General features: G+C 42.4%; 1 protein-coding gene across 6 annotated transcripts in view; it reads left to right on the top strand.

Annotated features, from left to right (window-relative positions):
• Window positions 1-17,579, top strand: part of CC2D2A (coiled-coil and C2 domain containing 2A) — a 116,047-nt gene that overhangs the window by 36,091 nt on the left and 62,377 nt on the right. For 5 of the 6 annotated variants that reach the window (XM_046656590.1, XM_046656589.1, XM_046656591.1 and 2 more), the window contains 5 exons: window positions 726-888; window positions 4,746-4,882; window positions 5,764-5,895; window positions 13,746-13,955; window positions 14,927-15,033. In XM_046656590.1, coding sequence (XP_046512546.1) covers window positions 726-888; window positions 4,746-4,882; window positions 5,764-5,895; window positions 13,746-13,955; window positions 14,927-15,033 — 749 coding nt within the window. The remainder of the gene's footprint in view (window positions 1-725; window positions 889-4,745; window positions 4,883-5,763; window positions 5,896-13,745; window positions 13,956-14,926; window positions 15,034-17,579) is intronic. The other variant, XM_046656594.1, reaches the window with a different exon arrangement.

Raw genomic sequence — 17,579 nt, 5'->3', positions numbered from 1 at the left:
GCTGTTAAAACACACACACAGAAAATAACAAGTGCTGGTAAAGATATGGAGAAACTAGACCCCTGCACAATGCCAATGGCAATGGAAAGTGGTGCAGCTGCTGTAAAAAACAGTCTAGTGGTTCCTCCAAAATTTAAACATAGAACTACCATATGATCCACCAATCCCACTTCTGGGTGTGTATCCAAAACAACTGAAAGGAGGCACTCAAACAGATACTTGTTCAACTCATGTTGATAGATGCATTATTCACAATAGCCAAAAGGTGGAAGGAATCATCTGTCCACAAACAGGTGAATGGACAAAGGTGTGGACATACACACAACAGAATATTATCCAGCATCAGAAAGGAATTAAATTCTGACAGACGCTACAACATGGATGAAATTTTCCAAATTCTTTCAATAAAGGTCGAAAAATAAGCATCCTCCAAGGAGGCCAGAATTGTTGAAATTTCAATTGTTTTGCTTAGCACATCTCTTCTGACTTGAGCCCATTGCAATTCTGACGTTTTCCAAATATGTGGAATAGTGAAAAACAAGGAAAATCCACTTGTAAAGTATGAAAGGTATGCAGTTTTATGCCTTCATTTAAAAAGAGACAAACAAAAGGAAAAGGTAACTTTATTGTAGGATATGATGTTTGAAGAGTTTAATATTGTTATTTTTCTTAGTAAACTAATAATCTTAGCATGATTTTTTCTGTTATTTTTTAATGTAATGCAGGATGAGGAAGTGTTGCTTGATGATAAAGATGCTGTGGATTTCCTATTGGGCTTGGATCGTGGGGCGGAAGATATTGTGGCTGTCAGACCTGCAGATTATGAAAGTGTCCACATTCGGCTGCAGAAGGAAAAAGAACTCCTGTTCATACCTAGCAGGAGGACAGGTGCTTGCTCTTTTTATCTTCCTGCTCAGTAGGGCATTCATTTTCCTTCTAATGAAATATGGCTGGTGTATAAGGATGCCCGATTTCCATAACCGATCCCAATTTGTAATCTGATTTAATAATCAAGAAATATCTTCAGATAAAAAAATATAGAACATGGAAAAATATCCGTTCAACAAACACTTATTGATAGAATAAGTGAAGAAATATCATGATGCTGTGGTGGTCCCTTCGTCAAATCAATGACCAGTTCTGGAGGCAGAGAGTATGTGAGGCTCTGAGATTCAGGCTGTGAAAAGGAAAAACTCTCTGTTTTGTCCTCCACTCACACTCAACAGGTCTAGAACACGTCCACGACCAGATGTGGGGTTTTATTCCCACACCAACCAATTCTCCAACACCAACTGGGTGTGCTACAATTCAATTCTGACCTATCTACCAGGGGTTAGTGCAGACCCCACAAATTAAGGGCTCAGTCCCACAAGAGTGCCCTCTACGTCAGATGCCAATTCCAAGTCGTGGGTCCCCAGGTTACCCACACTACTATTCGACTTTGCTATAAATCAGAGGTTCCCATGACTCCCTCTTCAGTTTCAATAATTTGTTATAACATTGCATAGAACTCAGGGAAACACTTATATTTCCTGGTTTATTATATAATTTAGGACACAACAGAGGACACAGATGAAGAGATACATAAGGCAAGGTATGTGGGAAGGGGTACAGAGCTTCCATGCCCTCTCCAGGTGTGCCACGCTTCCAGCACCTCCACATGTTCACCAACCAGGAAGCTCTCCAAACCCCTTCAGTTAGGGTTTTTATGGAGGCTTCATTAGTAGGTCTGGTTAATTAAATCACTGCCACTGGTGATTAATTCAATCTCTAGTCCCTCTCCTCTCCCAGTAGTAGGGGTGGGGGAGGGGGTGGCTGAAAGTCCCACCCTTTACTCCCATTTGGTTCCCTGCCTACCAGCACCCATCCCGAGACTACTCAGGAGACCCAGCCACCACTCATCTCATCAGCACAAGAGTTGTGCCAGGAGGCGGGCTGGCGGAGGGGAAGTGGCCAGGGCCCTGGAGCCAGCACCATTTGGTTCAGTCCTGGTGACTGCTCCTTGCTTCCCTTCTGCTCTGGGTTTCCCTCTGCTCTTTTTTCCCCCTGGTATTTCCTTTCCTCCCGAGAGTGCCTGAGGGAGCTCCCCAGTTCTAATAGTGCACACTTAAAATGGCTGGGCAGCCTGAGTCCTGCAGGAGCCCCTCGGGCTGGGAGGGGTCTGCCCTTACTCTACTTGGAAGTTGGATCTGTTTTCATTTCTCATGTTCTATCGGAGTTCCGATTAAATGCTGAGCCCAGGATAAATTATTGTTTGATTTTGATAGGTCATTTTGAATCATGTCTTTGCAAAGTATTGGAATTTGTTGGACATCCCAAGTTTCCTTTTAGAGTAGGTTGCTGGCAAAAGTGTGCAAAGGTTATAACTTTGCCCTAACAATAGTAATAATAATAGTGAATGCATTCTGTGCACTTACTCCACCAGGAGCTTCTTTAAGCACTTGTTGTGTATTAACTAACGTGGCCTTGCACCAGGGTTGGAGAGGTGTTCTTTCCCATGCCCATTTTACAGATGAAGAAGTAGAAGCACAGAGGAGTCAGGGGACTGGCCCAAGACCATGAAGCCAGTCAAGTGAGGGGGCAGGTTTCTGACCTAGGTGGGCTGCTCCAGAGGCCACACACCTAGCACAACACATCCTGATGCTTCTTGGCGGTACAGAGAAATGCATTTGCACCAGCCTCGGCCAAGGAACAGCTTTGTCACCTGTATTTTTGCTCAGAGGACTCACTGTTAGGCCTCTCCCTGGAGTCCACCTGGGTTGCAGATGGAGGTTAGATGCCTGGGGGCTGGCTCAGACAGGCTGGAAATTAAGTGTTGGTAGGGGCCTGGAAGAGGCTGAGGGAAACTTGGTTGCACTGCGCCTGCTCTGAGCAGAGAATCAGAGTGTGACCCATCTTCCATCCTGCTCTGATCAAGAAGGAAGGGCCCTGTGAGGAGCTGACCCCATGGCAGAGCAAACAGGAGATGGGGAGTCACACAGACCCAGCTCCTCCTTCATGAGGAATGACCTTGAGCGAGTCCCTCTATTCTCAGGTGCCTCACCTGAAGACAGGAGGAATGAAACTGTCCTATAAGATGAGCCTGGGCATTTATTTTGATTTGGAGCATTGAGGAAATAATATGAGAGAAGCACCTATGTTGCAACCAGCACATAGCAGGGGATCAAAAAGAACAACTTCTGTGACTGTCGCTGCTGCTCTTGTTACTGTTTAGAGAGTGGCTTCCACAGTAGAGTGCATGCACCCCAGGCATGTAGAAAGAAAACATCACGACTGCTACTGACATTTGTTTTCAGTCTCATCCTTTCCTAATGTAATTTCATACGTACAATACTGCATACACAATAAGTAAAAATCCATATATTGAGGGAGTGCCCAAAAATGTTCTGATGAAATTTAAAGACCGCTGGATAAGGGCTGGACTAATGACCAGACATGTGAGTGGAGGGGAGGGGAACAGAAATAGGATCAAAACTATAGTTGCCCCATATTGGCCAAGGACTTGGAGATAGGTTTTTCTGGGAATACTGGCAATAGTTGTTTTTGGTAGATGCATGGGAGATGCAGAGTGTCCAAATGGCCACACACAGGAAAGTCAGCAGATGCTGGAATCTGGTGTGCTTTAGAGTGAGGTAATTATGAAACTAAAACAGTCTCGACCTTTAATCGTTAATCGTCCTGACCCTCACAGGTCAGCATCCACCGACACCCCCCCCCCCCCCCCCCACGTGCTCTGCCACAGCAGGCCTAGTGGTCCTTTCGGAACTGAAAGTCTGCTCTGGGCACTCCCAGGGGCAGAGCCCTCAGTGGCCCCATCCGCCTGAACAGAACCCAAGCTCCTCTGTGGCCTGCAAGGCTCTCCTTGCTCTCCCTCTTGCCCTTCGCTCCCTCATCTCCAGCACTGCCCCTGCTCACTACACCACAGTGTTCTGGATGTTTCTCTGTTTCCCACACACGCCTACTCCTTACTGCATGCTATTCCCTTGGGCAGATACACTTACTTATCCCATCAGCGGCTCCTCTCTCCTCAACCTTCAGGCCCCAGAGCAGATGCTTTACCCCAGGAGAAACACCTTTCTTCACAGCCCTATCTCAGGTTTATCCCCTGCCGCCCTCGGTTACTCTCTTCTGTGGATTTTCCTCAGCGCACTTGTCACTCTCTGAAAGGATCTTGTTCAGACTTTTATTTCCCGCTGCTGCCTGATGTTCCCATGACTCCTAAGTGCCTGGCACAGAGAGGCTCCCAGAAAGATTTGTTCTATGAATGAATCAGAGTGAGGGCATAAAGAGGTCCTGCCCAAGGTTACTCAAATAAGCTTTTTAAATTAAAAAGCCTTTCCTCATACTTCAGCTCCTGTAGCTCTCCCAAGAACCCAGTGAAGTAGATGTTATCATCCCGTTTGTCAGGAAAGAGTTCCAAGAAGTGCCTGGCCCAACTCATTCTCCTAATGAGCAATCCAGCTGCCCTGGGGTTAGGCTGTCTCAGTCCCCAGAGTATACCACACTGATGAGTCCGGTATTGCATTATTTAGGTGTCATCCTTGAATACGTGATTTTACAACATGATACTGCAAGTAAACACATCCATCTTTTCCTTGGCTCTGCTTCTAGAAATTGATTTGGAAAGTGTGCAGTTTCTAAGAATATAAATGAAATCTCCGGTGGTTGTTTTAATTCACCAAATTGCAGTTTGAAATGTTTAGGTTGGCATTAATGCTGCTTGTATTTATTTATGAACTATCCAGTGCCTACGTATAAAAAGCTTCCTGAGAACGTGCAGCCCAGATTCCTGGAAGACGAAGGCCTTTACATCGGGGCAAGACTGGAGGTGCCGCGCACCAATCAGAACATCATGGAGAACAGACTACTGATGCAGGAGCCTGTAAGCGCACAGCCCCTGCTCCCAAGTGGAGCCCCGGAGCAACTCAGAGAGGTTATTTTTCCTGATGGGGCAGTCACGGCACCATTGAACTCATTTCCTCTTGAGGGTGTCTACAGATAGTGGTTCACTGTCTTTTTTTCATTTGTGTCTCAGTACGCTTAATGATCCTCAAATAACACAACCTCTCCACTGCTCAAAATCCATCTTCTGCTGGCTGGATTCAGGCTTCTACTGCCAAATCCAATGTTGGAAGCCTTTTCCCATTCACAGAAATGTGTAATTGTCCAAAGATAAAATGTCCTCAATTGTTTTTCTCCTGGTTTTTTGTTTTCTGTTTTTTAGGAAGATTAGCCCTGAGCTAACATCCACCACCAATCCTCCTCTTTTTGCTGAGGAAGATTGGCCCTGAGCTAACATGTGTGCCCATCTTCCTCTATTTATATGTGGGACGCCTGCCACAGCATGGCTTGATAAGCAGTGCATAGGTCCGCACCCAGGATCCAGACCAGTGAACCCCTGGCTGCCGAAGCAGAGCATGTGAACTTAACTGCTACACCACCGGGCCAGCCCCTGGGGGGGGGGGGGGTTCCCTTAAGTTTTTAATGAATAGAAAATAAATTTTTTCTTAGGCACTTACTTAGGCTTTTTCTTAAGTTTTTTTCTGGGGGTGGGCGGTAAGGACTATATCTTTAATTGTGGGGGGCATTAGTGGTGACTCAATTTCTGATGGATACAGAGACTAAAAGATTTATGGGGCAGAGGAGAAGGTGCATGAAAAGTGTACGTTGACACAGAATTTCCCTGCAAATGCTGTTTATTTTATAAACTATTTTCTGTCCGATTAGAAGGAAATGTTGTCCTTCCCTCTGCTTGATCCGCAGGGGAGAAGGTGGTTCGGAGATGATGGCAGAATCCTGGCACTGCCAAACCCCATCAAGCCCTTTCCTTCAAGACCACTAGTGTTGACACAAGAGCAAGACATCAAGGCAGAACTTGAAACATTGTATAAAAAGGTAAGCCCCCCATTGTTTTCCCCCTGAGGAAGATTCGCCCTGAGCTAACCTCTGTGCCAATCTTCCTCTGTTTTGTATGTGGGTTGCCACCACAGCATGGCCACTGGTGAGTGGTGTAGGTCTGTGCCTGGGAACCAAACCTGGGAGGCTAAAGTGGAGTACACTGACCTTAACTAGCAGGTCATGAGGCCAGCCTCAGGAACTGCCTCCCATTTTTTTTTTTTTTTGAAGGAAGATTAGCCCTGAGCTAACATCCACTGCCAATCCTCCTCTTTTTGCTGAGGAAGGTTGGCCCCTGAGCTAACATCTGTGCCCATCTTCCTCTACTTTATATGTGGGACGCCTACCACAGCATGGCCTGATAAGTGGTGAGTAGGTTCGCACCTGGAATCTGAACCAGCAAACCCCGGGCCACTGAAGCGGAACACACAAACTTAACCACTGTGCCACCAGGCCAGCCCCACCCCCCATTTTTAATACTTGAATGTGCTTAAAAGTGCTTTCCTTTTTGGATAGCTTGGGGTACTGAGTTTGTAACATTCTACTTTGATTTGGTTTTTTTTTAATTCACTATCTTACGCATAAAGAACAAACAGCAAGTATACTGTATAAGAGCGAGTCTGCTACGCTCACCTGAGCCCTTCTTAAACGAGGACTGAGTTCCCAGGTAGGAGTGGCTCAGTCAGCACCTTTGTTCGCACCCCCAGGTCAGCTGCCCTTAGTTTCCTTCTTTTCTCTCTATCCTCTCACATATGCTGCAGGATTATTTCCTGCTCGTTGTCTCTTTATTATATACCTGGAGATTTTCCATCCTTGCAAATCCCTTTTACTTTGTTTTCCTAAGCTCTGGTACCACACTGCCTGACTGGAGTCCTGGCTCTACCGCTCATTGGGCAAACCTGGCCCTCCATCTCTCGGTGCCACAATTTCTTCATCTGTAAAACGGGCTTAATGATAGTATCCACTTCCTAGGACTGTGGTGCAGATTGGTTGAGATAATACATATAAGTGCTTAGAACAGAGCTCAGGAAGTGCTGGCTACTCTTAGCCAGAGTTGCCAGCCTTTGTATTTAATTATATTGCTCTTGCTTTCCTGAAGTGCTGAGCAAGGAGCACCTTCTTCGGAAACCCATGTAACTTTATATCTGTAACATTTCAACACAGATAGAGTAAAATAGAACATGGGGATATAATGATCATTCTAGAAAACAGGATGATGAGCAGAAAAGACACAGGTGCAAGTCAGAAAATCAGAGCAGAGTCAGGATGTCTTACTAACTAGTTTGTGGCTTTGGGCAGGTCCCATTACCTTTCTGGACCTGTTTCCTTAATTGAAAAATGGGAATAATAATAATCTTCTCCACCTCATAGGATCATTGTGAATATTAAGATGATGTATGGTATGCCCTTTTTTTAAATTGTGAGTTTCTATAAAATATTGCTATTACAGACAAGCATTAATGAGTGTCTACATTGTGCAGAAATGTGATCCTGGAAGTAGAGTTACAAAAAAGCATAAACCTAAGTCCCACTTCCTGAGGAATTTATCATCTATTTGCTTATACGACAAAGATACATGACATAATTAATGATCAAGACAGTGTCAAGTTATGCATGTATCTAATAATCCATCAGTCCATCTCTTCATCCATCTATCCATTTCAGCATGAAACACTGATATAATGAAGCACTAAATTATGGGTTAAAATTAGAAAATAGAAGAGTAATTACTATGGAGAGTAGGTTATTGAGGGAGCCAATTAATCTCATCTCTCCCTTTAGAAGTTCTGAACTAACTGAGAAATGCACAGGAATTAGAGAGAGATGCAGATACCAGCTGCACTAAAGGGGAAACTGGATGGCAGAATGCCACTGGAACTCAAGACCGGATGGGCTTCCTGCTCCATCTCCCGTGAAGTATGTTCCCCGTCTAGACAGAGATGGGCAGCTAGAGAACTGCCCGGTGAGTTCCTCACACATAGTGCTGAGGAGAACACACAGGGCCAGTGAGCAGGCTCTCCAGGAGAAAGCTAAGAAGGGGACAGCCAGAGGCCACCTGGTACATCGCCCAGCAGGGAACCTGGACCGATGGATTTTGTGCTCCAGCTGACTCTGCAATCAGCCACATTCTTTCTTCTCTCCTGGGAATGAACCAGTAGGGATGCGAGATTAGAGAGAGAGGCCCAGAGAGTGTCTTCCCAGTACTTTTGAGAGGAGCAGAAATAGGAAGGTAGAGAGAATAGTTTCGCTAAGAGGGGCTGGTGGTCCAGCATCACAGCGCAAAAGGAGATAGAGAAAGGAGAAATCCAAGGGGCTGAAGTCTTCCAAGGTCATTCCTTAGAGGGTCAGGCTCTGAGCGTAGCAAAGCATGAAGAATGTATTACAATGCATCAGAAAAACGCAGCCGGCCCAGTGGCCGAGTGGGTAAGTTCCTGCGCTCCGCTTCGGCAGCCCAGGGTTTCGCGGGTTCGGATCCTGGGCGCGGACATGGCACTGCTCGTCAGGCCACGCTGAGGCAGCGTCCCCATAGCACAACCAGAGAACCTAGAACTAAAGTATACAACTATGTACTAGGGGCCTTTGGGGAGAAGAATAAAAAATTTTAAAAAAGAAAACAAAGCAGCAGAAGGATTTAAATCCGAGGGAGGAGCTATTGTACCTTTTCTCTGTTTCTCCACAGCAGGTTACCTGTTAGGTTTCCTGTTGACATGGATACCTCAGTCTTTTTTTTAAACATGGTTGTGGAACATTTCAGTGATTCAAAACACAGTGCATTTCTTCCAGAATTAATATTTTTATAATTTTATTTATTTACTTTTACCTTTTCTACATTTATTCAGGTTGGTCTGATGCCAAAACCCATGTTTTCCCCTCTGTTCTATGTAATAGGCTTGCCTTTAAGAAACAATTTTAAATGCCGATGGCCTATGTTTTCAGTCTTATGTCTAAACATACCTTCCCTCTAGGACTTTTCACATGATGCAGGAGCAGAGAAATAAATAGGCAGCGATTGTTTATTCATAGGTTGTTAGTCCATCTTCTTTCTCCCTCCCCCACTACCCTGAGAGAGACTCAAGGGCAAGGAGTTTTATTCTTCTTCTAAACCTAGCACTTAGCAGGAAGCCTGGCACATAGTGACACCTCAATGAAAGTGTGAATTGAATATCTTTAAAATGATTTAGCTGAGCTCAATGTATCTAAAAGAAATTTCTGCTTTTCTACTCTCCTCGGCTATCTCTCTTGCAGAACAGTAGCTTTCCTAGGACCCGGCTTAATCCTATCATTCACGATTAAGGATTCAGGATGATGAAAACCAAGTCAACATTCTAGATGAGGAGTTGGCAGTTCCTTGGGCCCTTAATGGGGTTTTGATGAATTTACGCCTCTGAGCTCTCAGGTCTGATGCTAACCCAGCTGGATTGACCAAACCCATCCCCCATTAGAGTCAAGCCCAGTTGTTCTTTGGTTAGAAATACTAGACTGTCAACTCAAATGATGGATTGTATGCCCTCCCATTAGATGATTTAAGAGTTTTATTTGGAAGAGAGTTGGTATTCAGCCCTACTTTTTTGAACATCTTCCTTAATTACAGAGGAAAAAAGTAGTTTTTAGAAGTGAAATATTCTGCTCTTCCTAAATTGAGATCCTTTTTTAGAGACTATTAAAAACAGAGAAATGCAAAAAGAGAGTAGATATTGTGCGAAGAACAAAGTTAAACCTGAAATGAGAAAGATGAATGCAATTTAATACATCTTAAGAAGGAACTAATCTAAAAATAAAATATAAAAATGCCAAATGGGACATTGCAGGTAAAACATAAACAATATAAATGTAGTCTGCCTAATCACGATAGCGAAGTGGGGTTGGGGTTGTTGAAAGGAGCCCAGACAGCCTCCTTTCCCCTGCCGTCCCATCCTCCCTCCGTCCCTCCTTCCTTCCCCCTCCCATCTTCCCGCCCTCCCTTCCTTCCCCCTTTCTTCCTTCCTTTCCTCCTACCTTCCTTCTTTTCTTTTTTAGTCTTTTCATCCTTAACTGAAAGTCTACTATACTCTTAGTTGTGCTGAACTCTGGGAATACAGAGGTAGTAACATTCAAACTTGGCCTTTGAGAGACTTTGTGCCTAGTGTGGGGAGAGGGGAATGTCAACAAGTGTTAAAGACATGGATTAGCATTCCCAGGAGGCATATATGTAGGAGCCTCCTCTTTTTCAAAACTGCACACCAATTTCAGGAATTTATCATGATTCCAACCTCCTTGTTAATTACTACTTGATAAAATGATCACTTTCCCCTTCCACAATTCTCATCAATTTTTCACAGAAGCATCGGTCACCTACTATGTTATAAGTACTGCATGAGTCAGCACTCTTTGGGTTGTAAATGACAGAAATCCAAGGCAAACTAGCTTAAGCAAAGAGAGAACTTGGTAGCTCACAAAACTGGGAAAGATATGGAGATAAATCGTAAAACTGAAGGAGGGGCTTTAAGAACCAGGGCCTCAGGGGCTGGGAACAAGGGCTGGGAGCTGGTCTCTCTCCACCTCTCTTTTCTCTGGTCCTCTTGAATGTTGACTGGCCTTAGTCTCTCTTACTGCAGGCGAGCCAGAATTCTCTGTGTTAGGGGACGCGACCCTTGATAACTTAAGTTTAGCAACCCCAGAGGAAAGGGGTCACATTTTCCGTCAAAGTTCACATTATTAATACCAAGGACAAACTGGTCAATTGTAAGTTGGACATATGCTCACCTACCTCAGGTCCTGGAGACACGCCTACAAGATGGAGAATGAGAAAGCTTCCCAGGGAAAACCAGAACAGCAGCTATAGAATCTACTACAGACTCTGGGCTGGATTCGGGCTCTGTTGCTATTATTTTCCCAGGGCAAATACAGAAACCTGTATTTAATCCCAACAATAATTATTCTTTTTCTGTACAACTTTTGAGTTTTTTTCTCCATTGGCATGCATCTCTGTACATGCTAAGAACATCAGCAGATAATCCAGACACATCACCTCTGATAGTTTTGGTTTTCGGTTTCAATTGAGGACTGAAAAACCAAATCAATTTCAAAACTGAAATCATATACCCTATAAATATTATTTATTCTTAGGGGAAATTGTTGCTACTGTTTTTGTAATAGTTCTCAGTATATAACAAAGGAAAGCAGATATAACAAAAACAAGGAATTAAGGCTCTTTTTCCCTAATAGGAAGAGAGTTTGGGTCTTTTAAGCAGTCTAGCCCAATGACTACCAGGAGTCTTTTTTTTACTTGGTTGAGCTGAGCTTAAGCAGAGATCCCCAGCAACCATTTGACCATGGGTTAATGCAGATTTGAGGAAGGAGACACAAAGAACAGGTGACCTAGGTAACATTACAAGTAAATAGAACCGTGCTACCAATGTTACTTACTCAGACCAAGAAGAGTACAAGATGGAACCTGAGAGCCACACCCTAAGTGATGTCATAACCCTGGAAGCCCCTGGTAAGAGGAAAGGCAAGGCAAGAACCAGCAGGAGCAAAGCCATTAGAGAAGAATTTTCCACTAAGTCTGCAGATTGACATTAGTTGTACATGTCTTTGTGAGATGGAAATTTCTTAATTAATCCAGTTAGCCTGGGTGATCATAAGACAAATAGAGGCCACATGCGGATTAAAAACTGCTTATAGGGAGGAAGGTTATAATTGAATATTTTTACCCAAATGAAAGGGGGAAGAAATGGGCCTCCATCATTTTAGTCTGAAGTATAAGAATATTAATGATCAGAACTAGGACTTTCATAATGCACAAAATATCAATGGCATATGATCTCTGTTGGGGTGGTCTTTCCTCCCTATAAATCCAAATGGAGATTCAATTCAGCATATTTCGGAAGGTACTAAGATATAGTCAATCCATTCCTGTTCAACTCTACCATATTTGTAAACCGATCCCAGTTTTACAAGGACTTTTTTAAAAACAAAATTCTGTAGGTCTTCTCATCAAAGACAGACTGAAGGTTATTTATAGGAGAAAATTTATTTTATTTAAAAAAATGTAGGATACACTGTATTGGAATCCTACAGGAAATCACAAATCCTAAATATATATTAATAGTCTACTAATCTGGGGGGAAAAATATGAAATTGGCTAAAAAGAAAGAATTCATATATTCTTATTTGTGAATACCAGTACAAAGCAGACAACACAACACAATGACACATTTACTAGTAAATGAAGACTCATATGTATATGTTTTGCTGTAAATGCAAATATTGGTGCTATTTCAATGACTACAGTAACCGAAAAGCAGATCACACTGTATAACAAATGTGAATACATTTCTGTACATATATACATGCATACGTGTATTCACACTCTCCCACGCACACACAATCTGGACCTCCTTTCTCTGTTGTTAGTCTGATAAGGGAGAATGTTAGAATTTTATAATCTAGGATTCTACCTCTGGAATTCCCTCCTCTGCGTTTCCATCCCTCCCTCTGCACATCCCAGGCCTTATCCCTTCCACCTTATGTTATAAAGATCAGATCCCTGTTTTCCCCTCTAAATCTATTGCTGCTTGAAGACTGGCCCCACTGCATTGTAGACGCCCATTCAACTCTGTGGAATAAATGAGGTGACATATGTGAAGTGCTTTATATAATGCCTCGTGATCTACAAAATGCCAACTGGATCTTTTTCCTCAGCCTCCCATTTCTACAGATGAAGAAATAGAAGCACAGACATGTGTAGTGACTTGCCTAAGTTTCCAGAGCAAGCTAAAGATAGAGCCAGAGTTAGGATCCAAGACTTCTGGCCCCAGTTCAGTGTCTTTACATGATAACATGTAGAAGAATTAAATGAAGAGATTACTGAACACGTCACCCACAATTTATGAAAGATAGAAGCTTCAATTCTGACTAGAGTATCTTCAGCTTCCATTTAACTTCATACCTTGTAAATAATACATTTTTGCCACATAATCTTTTATTATCATTTTCCAGATAATATAAATAGCTTCCAAAAGCTCCCCTCTGCAAGAAGGGAGGATTGATGGAGTGATGTGTCTCAAAGCCCACATCCTGACTACAGTCCGTGACTATAATGAAAATGAAGACACAAAATCAAAAAGGTCTCCTCTCCACCTTGGAGCTCCCCAACTGCAAACACTAGATTCCCATAAGAGCAGTAGTGATCAATGTAGAATATCTTGAAGATTTTGTGGAATAAAAACAGAGAGATTTATCTGATACACTGTACACCCAAGTGATCCAGGAAAGTCCCAACAGAAAAGTCCATTCCTGTTTTCTATACATCCAGCTGCTCCACCTCCCTCTTCCTCTGTTAGTTTGCAGACTGACTTCCTTCCTCCCAGGAAAACTAGGCGCCAGCGGGAAGCTTGGTTCAGCAAAAATTAGTCTCTGGCTGTTGTCTAGAAAATAAAACTTTCTCCACATAGAGAGCGTATTTGTGATCCATATAATGATCAGTTTGGACTAGAATCGATGCTTCTCTCATTAAAAGGATTTCAACATCACCAGCTACAAAACTCAAGATTTCAAGAAACAGGATAACTTACATGACAAAGATTGGAACTACAACTTGGGAGAGAGAAAATTTAAAAGACATAGGAAAGCAACATGGAAATGATGTCTTTTCTCCCTCCTTGTCCTTCATTTTACTTTTCAAGAATTCAGGAAAGAGCAGACCCCTCAAAGCTCCAGGAAACAGGGAGTAGAACATCCTTCTCCTGGCTTGCCCGGGTAGGAGGCATTCTGCATCTGAATGTTTGACTGTTTTCCTGTTGCGCATGAGATCATTATCTAGTAAGTGCTCTGACCGTGTTCCCCACACACTCTGCTCTCTTTGGCAGGCAGTAAAGTATGTCCACAGAAGTCAGCATATGATCGGATCTGGAGACCCTCCCGGAAATTTCCAACTGGACATTGATATTTCAGGGTTAATCTTTACTCATCACCCTTGTTTTAGCCGGGAGCATGTTTTGGCAGCCAAGTTGGCCCAATTATATGACCAGTACCTTGCAAGACGGCAGAGAAACAAGGCAAAATTTCTTACTGATAAGGTACACCCTTCTGTGCTTATCGTTGACAGGGTTGGTTCTTCTGACGAGCCCAAACCACAAAAATACCTTCAGCAGCCAGTGTTCATGTGCCTCTTTCACACGTTCCCTCTGTCTAGGATGTGTGATATGTTGTCTTACCTAGAGGCAAGAGGAAGGCTATGAAGATGTACATTTAACGTGTGCAAATTCAATGGCGCACACTCGGCTTAAAGAGAAAGATCTGTGCAGACAGTGCAAGTGATTTCACCACCAGGAGTGGGTATTAGATGGAAGATACGTGGCTGTGTCTTGCTTATGTGATCTCAGATGCTGAGACCATTCATGGCTTGAGACTCTCTCTGTCCTTAGAGACATTCTCATTTTTATATGTAATTTCCTATAACATGGTACCTAAACACAAGTCAGTTGTTTCAATTAATGCTCAAAGAAATGGCTATTTGTTCTGGATTTATTTCCAGTGTGATTCTATCCTGTAGAATTTTCACAACTAATTTTGACTATTGGTAATTTTAGTCTCATGCCGACTTTAAAACCTGACTGCCCAAATAAGAGATAATGCCACAATACCTCCTTTTATGAGTCTATAATTTTATGACCTCTTCATACCACAAGAATATCATTGTATATCCAGGACCCAGTAAGATCTGCTTTTAGTCTTCAAAGAAAATTTGTTTCTGAGGCACACACGTAAAAGCAACATTTGTCATAAGCAGCTCGATTATCTGGGCCACAGAACAAGGATAGAAATAAACCATTCTTTACTATTCTTTTTATTTTTTTTTTAAGAATAGAAGAAATAGCTGTCTGTCAAAGTTCATTTTGGTGAAAGTGTGGAGACAGTTGGATGCTTGAATGTTTATTCACAGGTTGCTGGCATCATTTTGCCCTGGAGAAGTGGGTGGGTCCAGGTAACTAACCTGCAGTAGGGACGAGAGTTTCTAACTCAAAACTTGTATCTATATCTTTTTAAGCTTCAAGCTCTAAGAAACGCTGTTCAGGTGAGCCTTAATCCAGCAAAAACTCCTAAGTCTCTTGATACAACCCGAAGAGCCATCAATGAATATAAATCTGAAATTCGGTGAGTAAAGTCTGTAACTGTAACTACTGCTCTTTTTTTTTTTTGTCCTGTTAGATATGTTGTTGAGAGTTTATTTTCTCAGTTTTTCTGAATGCACCGAACCCCGTGAAATTAAGCCAAATGAAATAATGAGACATGTCCATCATTTAACACCAAATTTGAAGTCCAATAAAAGAATGAGGATGTGGGGATAGGGTAACTCTCAGATTCTGCTGGTGTGAACAAATGCCAAAGCCACCACTCTAGAGATCAGTTTGGCCAATAGATGAGCAAAGTGTTGCAAATACCCATAAGCTGGGCCCCGGCAATTCGGCTTCAGATATGTGTACTCTAAGGGGCTACCTGCACATGTGCACATGGAGAAGTGGGCAAGGATTTCACAGCACCATGTGTAAAAGAAACTAGAAATAAACCCCTACCAGAATGGACACATCTGGTATAGTCTTACACTGAATGTCTATACCACAGTTAAAATGACTGAATTAGACCTGTATGTATCAATATGGATAAAACAATGTTGAATGAAAAAAATTCAGGTGTAAGAGGATACTCGCTGTGTGAACAGTTCATGAAACCTAAAGAATACTTGGAACAATACTCATTTGTTCTAGGAACACACATATGTGGTACATGCGGACGGAAAGGACACATGCAAGTTTCTTCCTCCAGAGATGGAGGGAAGGGAATGGAATGGGGGACATCTTCAAATCTAACTATAACATTTTATCAGAAAGAAAAACAAAACCCTGAGTAAACATGACAAAATATTAACAAGCATCATATTATTTATTATATGTACTTTTCTATCTCTTGGAATTTTTCATAATTAAAATTCAAAAATTAAAACCCTGATCATTGCCAAACAATAAGGAAATAATTAACATAGAATGTGAGCACCTTCTAGAGTCCCATCTCTCAGGGAAAATCATGGGTAAAACTTTTTTGCTAGTTCTTCCATATGTATATAAACATTGTGTGTGTGTGTGTATAAACTCATACATACATACACAGATGTGTTTATGTGTATATACTTTATTTCTTTAAGGAATTACATTACACTGACCATCTTGCAACTTGCTTTTTCATGTAAAATGCATCTTAGACCTTTTCCTATCACAGCACCTCTGGGTCTATATCATTGTTTAAAGGCTGACGTGATATAGGTCTTACATCCCCTATTGATAGGCATTTGTATTATTCTTATTTTTTACTATTTACACTATACTCTAACTAACATTCCTATATGTAAGTATTTGTGTACTTGTGTGAGTATTTCCACAGAATAAATTCTTAGAATAGGAATTAAAAAGTCAAAAAGTTTAAATGATTTCTTTTCTTTTTCTTTTCTTTTTGCAATCTAGCCTTGAGTTATAAATTCTTCCAGCAAAGTGGAAATTAGTGATGTTTATATACCGTAGTTATAAAAGTATGAAGAGTATGTTTTAAAATGAAAATTCTTATTTATGTTAAAAGAAAAATACATTGCAGCCTCCTTATGAAAGTAATTTTTGTTTGAGCAAACATTGGGTAAGAAAAAGTGACAAAAAGCTGTTCTGAATGCAATGATAGTTTTAAATGAAATTGTATTTATTAGTCAGTATTTGAAAAATGGTAGCAGAACCGTGTGTGGGACCTACAGACAGTGGACCCAGTGGACCCTTGGATAGCAGACTCATGCAATCATTCTGCGGCCCCAGAAGATGAAAACCTCCAAGACTCAGCATTTCTGACCCAGTGAAAGAGTGGCCCTTAATCCTTTACTGATTTTTCTCTAGACAGTAAAACAAATTCTAAGCAGATGATCTGTTCCTGGATGTATCATCAAGTGGACCCATTCCCTTAAGCCCCCTGGGGGCTGCTGATCAGCTGCTCTCAAGCCCCACCCCAGGCATCCATTGAGTCCTTATTGGCATAGCTAACCTCAGCCAGCACCATGCTAAGTGTTTTCCATCTTATTTTCCATCCATAGCATCATGACCCCGTTGCTTGTCCTCTGAACTGGAACCTGGCTATATAAGAAAGGAAACGTGGATGTTCATGCAATATAGGGAAACACTGTTTTAACCCTCTCAACTGGATCTTTACCCTCAGACATGCTCAATCTTGAAGAAATGAAAATCCCATGACCCCAGATCCCCATCCAACTACCACTTTATCTCTGTATTTCTCTTCACAGCCAAACTTCTGGAAAACATTTATCATTCATGTTGTCTCCACTCCCTCACCTCCCATTCACTCTGCAACCCATCCTGTCTCACTCCTGCACCCACCTTACCTCTGAAGCTGATCTTGCCACAGTCCCTGGGGGCCTCTGTATTGCTAAGTGGAATGGAACCTCCCAGCCCCTCAGGTTACATGGCCTCTTGGCAGTACTGATACCTGTTGAGACACTCTCTTCCCTTCGGCTCCATACACCACCATCTCCCGGATGTCCTTGCCCCTCCAGCCACCTGTCCTTCTCACCATCCTTTGCCTAATCTTCCTTCTCTGCCCAGCTTCTAAATGTTCAGAGTACCTCATGAGTTTTTCCTTTTTTAACCTTTTAT

Source organism: Equus quagga, chromosome 3, assembly GCF_021613505.1.
Source record: "Equus quagga isolate Etosha38 chromosome 3, UCLA_HA_Equagga_1.0, whole genome shotgun sequence".
In the NCBI taxonomy this organism is placed as follows: domain Eukaryota; kingdom Metazoa; phylum Chordata; class Mammalia; order Perissodactyla; family Equidae; genus Equus; species Equus quagga.
The sequence above is the reverse complement of the archived record's forward strand: the minus strand, read 5'-3'. Positions and strand labels throughout refer to the sequence as shown.